The 8,212-nt window shown below is 39.6% G+C and overlaps 1 protein-coding gene across 1 annotated transcript; it reads left to right on the forward strand.

The window, feature by feature from the left end:
* Positions 1 to 4,630: 4,630 nt before the first annotated feature.
* Positions 4,631 to 6,782, forward strand: LOC137036170 (E3 SUMO-protein ligase ZBED1-like). The gene is made up of 2 exons (XM_067410208.1): positions 4,631 to 5,839; positions 6,234 to 6,782. The coding sequence occupies exons 1-2, from the start codon at positions 4,631 to 4,633 to the stop codon at positions 6,780 to 6,782; spliced, it is 1,758 nt and encodes a 585-aa protein (XP_067266309.1).
* Positions 6,783 to 8,212: the final 1,430 nt, after the last annotated feature.

Consider the following 8,212-nt stretch of genomic DNA (forward strand, 5'->3'; position numbering starts at 1 on the left):
CAGGAAGCTTTGGAGCTTAATGAATCAGCGTATCGAATCATGATTGGGATCGTGTCAAACAGCCAAATGGACTCAGGTATATTTTTCTGAATTGAATTTATCGAATGGATTCACGTATATTTTTCTAATATTGAATGGACTGAGGTATATTTTTCCGAACTGAGGTGAACACTATTTACACTTTGTTTTGTTTATGTATATATTTCTGGAAAGTGTTATTTGGTTATATACACATTGTAAATTTTGAGGTAACCATTCATGTGAATGGTTAGTCTAATTGAATCATCTTGGTTAAAGTATTGATTTGAGTTTGCATTTGAAGCAAGAGAGTCAAATTACAGTAAAGGCAGGAGAATTAGAAATCTTAAAATTGAAGCTAAACGTATTAATCTATAAAAAAATATTTAAATTAGAAAACCAATAATTTTCAAACCTAAGCCAGGAGAAAGAAAAGAGGGAAATTGTCAATCAAAGAGTCAACAAAGGAAAGGTTTTGTTGAATTTATTTTATGTGTTTTTTTTGGTTCATTAATTTCTTTCAAGTAAGAACTTGATTATAGTTGATCATATTGTATTTTTTTTGTTTCCGCTTTTTGTTAAAAGTTGACATTTCATTGGGTTTATCTTTGTCATTTATTATTTACTGTTCATCACATCAACATTTCAATCAAAAAAAAAAAAAAAAAAAAGAAAAGAAAAAAAGAAAAATACATAATAGCCAATAGAACAAAATCTGAAACCCCAAACTTGTGTGCTGTGTATGCTTTGCCTCCTTCAAGCTTCGTATCTTCTGATCGGCCCATTAACCCGGCTCAGTGCATTGAAAAAAAAAATTTAGCTACTACTTGTTGGCATTGAGTCAAGCATTCAGCTAACACTGTTTGTGTATACTTCTAACTAGCGGGTGTTACACATAAACTCCAAGTTCACCTGAAAACACATAACAAAAAACAAAATATAGTTCACTTTAAACAATTTTAGCAACTATGAATTTGCATCTGTATTTGAAACAAATCGTTTCCTACACTTACTTCTCCAATTTGAAACAGTGCAGGCCATCGATTTCGGACATCTATTATCATTGGTTCCTGAAGAATTTCTTGTCGCCGGTATGAGAAGGTCCGATGCATCTTTTCCTTAATCACACTCTCATTATTCTTTTTTTTAATCTCACTCAATAGAGCAACCCTTTCCACCTCCAGGCTCTCTGTGGTTTCATCACTTGGATGTTTTGGACAGAAATTAACCTCGGCTTTCCGGGGCTTTTTTATGTTTGCAGCTGGCTTCCCCTGGCCTTTCTGCTTGTTTTTAAGTGAGTTGACGGTGACTTCTGGGTGTCCAGCTCGGCCGAGTTTGGTGCGGAAGTTCATCATCTTGATTTTAATGTAGTGCTTCCATCCACACCACCCAGTGCGAGTTCCTTTCTCACGCAAACATGGATGGGTTTGTATTAGGGCCTCAGCTACTTTCTCAAATTGATCATCCTTTGGATACGCTGTGTACTTAATTATTTCTTCCGCAAGGCCTTCAAGTATATCGGATCTGAGTTTTGGGGTAGGAGATAGCAGAGTTCCATTTGCACGGAATTCATCATTTCCATTCTGAAGCTGTATCTCAGCACAATATGAAAAGCGTGGCACTACAAAGACCTTAGGCCAAGTGCAAGACCGGGACTCAGGAGATGACAACAGAACGGAATCGTTGCTGCTACAGGAGCTAACAGATGCCGAATCATTTGCTTCTTGCTGCGAGGAGCTGGTAGATGCATTACTTGGAGTCACTGGGATTGTGGAGAAAGTATCTGTAGTGGGTGGAGCTGGAAGTATTACAGAGCTGGTATACTCACAAGGTAAGTATACTACTTTCAAAGTACTGCGATCTTGAATGTCTGAAATTGATGAGAGGTTCATAAATTCGTTTCCAAACTCTGCATCTTTGTATTGAAGCCTAAATGGCTCTGTTACTCCAAAGACAGTCTTAATTTCAAGAGCCAAGTGATCCACAGATGTCGGCATTCCGGATGAAATGGTTAGTTTTCGTGCATCATCTTCACATCCAAAAAGGACTCTGAAGATAACTGGTGCTGCCATCCTGCTTTATTGATCTACAAGGCAGGCCCAAAAAAGGGTAGGATACATAAATAAAATGTTTACAACGTTTAAGTCACTAAACATTTTTTTTTCCAAAGCACTGAAAGTACATACAAATCTTACCTTTGACAACAATGTGTCTCTTTAGGGTTACCAAACGTTTGGAACTAACTGTGTAGGCCACAAGTGGATAAAAATCTGCCAGTTCCTCTAGATGAACCAGGGCAACTTCTTTCCCTGGTGAAGACGTCAACTCAAAGGCTCTGAAGTGGTCCTGATACCAAGCACACAATAAACGAACAATGAAACTTAGCTCATCTCCCCTTATGCACATTTGGAGAACTTCTGCAAATTCAGGCATTCCAGAAGTTGAACCATATGCAACAATCATTCCATTGTGGTAGTTTATTCCTCTTGCGGTGACACTTTTTGCAAGAGTAACTTCACTGATATCTGGATACTTCTGCCTGAGAGCCAATACAACTTCTTTATTCAACACATCAACCTGCACTGTGGAGACATTTGTAACTACCAAATCAGATGTACTGAGACTAGAGGAATGTATGTGGTAACTGATGAATTGCTGGTGTTTCACTGCCAACGTGAGTGCAATATTTCTAAAATTGTTTGTGTGTCGAGCAACTTGTTTAAAAAAGCTATGTTTATCTTCGAAACGCATTGTTCATAGACATACAAGTGGCCCAAAACACCTAATTAGGTGTGCATAGTGTTCAAGATAGTGGTGTTTGGGTAAAAGCTTTATGTCTGGGTTAAGCTCGAGTAGTCTCTGTCTGTGTTCAGACACCTTCACATCAAGATAGGCAACTGTCTCGTCAGTATGAACAGGTGCCACAGCTAATTCCACAATTTCCTTTAGATCTAACAACACTTGCCAAGCAAGCTCATCCTCTGGTACCAAGACCCCTACAAGAAACGGAAACAAACATATTAAATTCCAGTTTTCGTGGGTGTTGCCACCTGTTGTCTTCTTACATGAAAAGCTGTTTGGTATGAGGTGAGGTCGATTTTTTTTTCTGTCACTCCACTTATAAGGAAATTTGAGGATTTGCATGTTAAGATATTCAAGACTGAAGTACTTCTTAGAGATGAGAACACTCAAACACAGTGCCAGTTCATGAGGGACAATACCCTCAAATAAATCGTGGACGATGTCCGGGGGATAGCCTGTGCAAACATGAAAGTGGTGGAGATTTTCTGTCAAAACACAAGCTCTTTTTACTCCAAAGCAACTTGTGTCAGTTTCGTTTGCAGACTTTACATGTGCTTCATGCAGTTCTTTTGTTCGCAGCAAAAAATCACCTGACTGAACGTCCTTCGCCTGAAGTTCTATTTTCTGAGCAGTACAAAACCGACAAACATACTGTCCGGAAAAGCTCTCCACAAAACCAGCCAATCCGTGGGCTCCCAAAATATCCGCTACAACACTATGGACTGTTCCTTTGACAAACCTGCCAAGTTTTGTGATGAACACACCATGCTCTTCCAAATTACAAAGGTCTTGTAGAAGTGGCTCTAATATTTTTCTGTAGCCATAGATCTTTACATCGAACTTAGATCTTTACATTTACATCAAACACTCAAAAAAATTGAAGAGAGTGTTGAATGAGAGCCTGGCGGTAAGTTATTTAGAATCCAGTAAACACCACACAATTTGTGTTTTTTTCGTGACGTACCTAGGGGGTTACATAGCTCAAAATCATCTATGTATAAAGTTAAACAAATTTTCAACTCCTCTCCTGACAAGAAAGTGTTGTCCTTAAAGTACACACCGTCTCTAATAGAGCGATACTGCTGGTTATCAAGCAGATTTCCCTGTGTTCTGTGGCTACTTACGACACTTTTTAACACTGTAGTACAATCAAGTAGCTGCTGCAAAGACTACAGTAATAGTGTATACTGAAAAGTCCTGCTTTTTTCTTTGTCCAAAATAAACTCCACAGGCTCAACAATATTTAACAGTTCCTTAAAGTACTGCTTTCTTTTATAAGCTGTAGCAAGTGGACCATCATTCCCTATTGCTTTTACCAAAGGACTGGATTTACAGAGCACATTAGATAGTTCCTTAAGTATTAAACTATCAACTTCTAGGTCTTTGTTTTTAAAAAAAATCAGAAAGACTGCTGTAACTTACAGACACAGTACTTAAGAGGAAGTGAAGTTCTTCAAGTAGTTCATCAATGGCCGTAGAGGGAACATAAAATATGCTTTCTAACTTAAGTAGAATTGAAGCTATTTTTTGTTCTACTATTTTTGGAAGGACCTCTGAAGTAGGGATGGGCATGATTAATCGACGATCGATAATTGATCGTTAAGAATTTCGTCGATCACATTAATTTGTTATCGATTTAATCTAGTGCATTTTTTTCTAATGCAGGTTGCGTTGCGTAGCCTATGTGTGTGAGTCTTGAAGCAATTAAATGAATTTCAATGTGTGGCAGCAATTAAACATTTTACCACCAGGGCGCAATATTTGACACCATACTCGGTTATCTGTGATCTTCCGTTTCAAAAGAATAATCATGAAGAGGTCACGGCGAAGTGTGGCGTGGGACCATTTTGATTTAAAAAGCGAAAGAGTTCACTGCAAACATTGCGATGCCGTGTATAATTACAACACGGCCACAACTCAAATGATGTACCACTTAAACAAAGTGCATCCGTCCCTGGTTAATGTCGGTGGCGTTGCATCCTCTCAACCTAGCATCAAGTCGGCGTTAGCACGGACTCGGAGCTGTGATGCACAACGAGCAGAGAAAATTACCCAAGGGATCTGCAAGTTCATTGAGATGGATATTCTACCCTTAAGTATTGTTGAGGGCAATGGTTTTCGAGAACTGATACATTTATTGGAACCGGCATATCAAATTCCATCACGGCGTACCATCACCAGACTGGTAGAAATTCACTACGAAGAACGAAAGCAGCAGCTGTTCAAAGAATTGAGCAAAGCTGAGAGAGTTGCTCTAACGACAGACTGCTGGACCGCTTTAACAGCTGAGAGCTACATCACCATAACCTGCCACTACATCAGTGATGACTGGCAAATGAACTCAGCGGTCCTGCTCACAGAAAGCCTGCCAGGCCGGCATACAGCTGACCACCTCGCTGAGAAATTGAATGGAGCTGTAGAGCAGTGGGGACTTAAAGGCCGAGTTATTGCATGCGTTCATGACAACGCGGCCAATATTGTAGCTGCCAACAGTCCCACCAGAGTGCCCTGGATTTCCGTTGCCTGCTTTGCACACACCCTCCAGTTAGCCATAAATGACGGATTTGCACTGCATCTTTATCGGGTAATATCAGCGGCTAGTAAACTCGTTAGCCACTTTAATCATAGCACTACAGCAACCAAAGCGCTGCAAAAAAAACAGGAGCAAATGGGCCTCGCAACTCACCGGCTTACCCAGTCGTGTAAAACACGGTGGAACTCCGTGTGCGAGATGTTTGATCGGCTGGTGGAGCAGCGGTGGGCTGTTGTTGCTGTGCTGTCGGACCGAACCGTGACTAAGCTTCAAGATGCCAGGATCCTGGAGTTGAAGGATGAGTACTGGCAGCTGATGGAGGACACACAGCCCGTGCTGTTAGCACTTAAATGTGCCACCACGGTTATGTCTGCAGAGAAAGACGTCTCCATCTCGAACACTTATCCCGTCACCTTCGGCCTCATCAATATCCACCTCATGCGCAGTGAAGGAGACGGGCCCAGACTCATCGAATTCAAGACAAAAGTGCGTTCCTCTCTCATCCAACGAATGAATGTAAGCTAAACTTTTTATCTTAGTTTACATATACATAATTTCATGGCTACTTTCCTGTTATCTGCGTGTTACCTTTGTAGATTTAAGCAATAAGCCCCGCGAAGAATAAAACTGTTACTCCATAAAAATATTCATTTTAATATAATTTTATTCATAAAATAAACAAAAAAATATAACGTTATTATAACACATGTATTCGTTTATTCGTTACCTATTTAGATTTAAGCAATAAACCCCGTGATGAATAAAACTGTTAGCTTACTCCATAAAAAATATTAAATTTAATATTAATTTTATTCATAAAATAAACAACAACAAAAACAACGTTTTCTGATTATTGATTCCCCATCATATATTTATACAGATTGAGTCTGGTGAGATTGTGTCATTCGCCCCCATGATCTCATCAATGCTGGACCCTCGTCACAAACACCTGGGCTTTCTTACACCAACACAGAGACTGGCTGCTAATGTGAAACTGGTTGAACTGGGAGAGGCAGTGGGGACCGATAGGGCGGATATCCAACAGGCTGGGGGAGTCGAGGCTGCGTTGTCTGACACGGACGAGGGGAGCGAAAACACTGTAGTCGCGACCTCCCAGTCATCTGCCATGGCACAACTCCTTGGGGATCACTATACCACTCAATGCGAGGCTGGCAGCGAAGCAGAACTTCAGAACTTTCTGAGGGAGACTCCCCCACCACTGAACTGCACACCTACAGACTGGTGGAAAGTGAATGAAACAAGGTTCCCCGGGCTGGCCAAGTTAGCGCGGAGGTACCTGTGCATCCCGGCAACGTCAGTCCCCTCAGAGCGGGTGTTTTCGGCGGCTGGTTTGACGGTCACCAGGTTGCGGTCGCGTCTGACCCCAGATCATGTCAACATGCTCATATTTCTCAACAAAAATCAGTAGACTGGTGCAGAAATTGTTTGCGAGCTAAAGTTATTTTTCACGAGGCTTTAAGTAGCCTAATTGTTAGGAAGGCTATCTGGCCCGTTCTTCTGGCTTGGATATTTTTGAGTTACATTTTGACAAAACCTGTAAGATCTAAGTATTATTATGTTTTTTGTTTAATTTATTGTTTAATTGTTCTTTTTTATTATTATTATTTTGGAACAAATGAGGTCTGTTTAGTGTTTAAGAACGCCGGCTCGCAGGTTCCGCTGCTTTAGAGCACCGCATATGCACGAAATGTTCGGTTTGCCTAACTGAACGTAACTGTCTGCCACAAGTTGATCTTGTAATAAAGGCCTCATCGAGGAAAAACACGCTTTACCTTTGTATTCATTGCATTTTTGAATTATAAAAGTTAAATAATTAATTTTATTATAAAAATATTAATGATTAATCGATAGTCGATCGTTAATTCTCTCGACGATCGACTAAGAAAATTTAATCGAATGCCCATCCCTACTCTGAAGTATCTTTCTCAGAAGTATCTGCATCTGACAGAGTAACAAAATCTATGTCCGCAGAAGATGAAAAGCTATCATCTACAGGAGTACCAGATTCATCAGACTGAACAGAGAGTTTCACAACACCAGCCTTAAAATCACTTAGAGTGTGGGGATTATGTTTACGATTTTTATGCGAGTTGAATGTACCATGTATGTTTGTCTCAAACATACATCCTTCAAACATGCAAGTTATGGTTTCATACTGCTTAAGGTGATGATTTACATGAGAAAAGTATTCCTTCTCAGTTGACAGTTCCTTACATCCACATGCCTGACAAAAGATTGTAGTCAACTGAATATGTGGTGTTGTTGACTTCCTGTGTGTTTGATATGTGTGGCTCAGAAGGTTTTTCCACCTTGTGAATGTGCAGGGGCAATCCGCATATGGACAAGGATACCTGCAGTTGCGACTGTAATGGAAATGTTTCAGTCTAAAATGTTTCAGCAACTCGTACCGGGAAGATAATGAAGTGGCACACACTTTACAAGGCCACATTTACATATCTGTAAACAAAAACAAAGGAAAAATATCAGTTAGTTAAAAATAATTTATACTTGTTTTACTGTAACTACATTCAACCGTTGAGGGCAATCTATATAGACAAGGATACCTGCAGTACATATATATAATGAAATGTCACACTTTACAAGGCCTTTCATTTTACATGTTATGTTGTATTTAATTAAGTTTTCATTTCAATGATTAACAGATTTAAGGTAACTTACCTGCAGCACGTCACACTTTAAAAGGCCTATTTCACATGTCTGTGAAAACAAAATATCAGTTATTGCAAAATATTAGACAAGAGTATTATTTTTAGGCTTTTTTACTGCAACTACTAAATTGTTACTGTACTGTAAATACAACTTCTGCTACAATTACTT

This window comes from Chanodichthys erythropterus, chromosome 14 (assembly GCF_024489055.1).
Source record: "Chanodichthys erythropterus isolate Z2021 chromosome 14, ASM2448905v1, whole genome shotgun sequence".
Classification (NCBI taxonomy): domain Eukaryota; kingdom Metazoa; phylum Chordata; class Actinopteri; order Cypriniformes; family Xenocyprididae; genus Chanodichthys; species Chanodichthys erythropterus.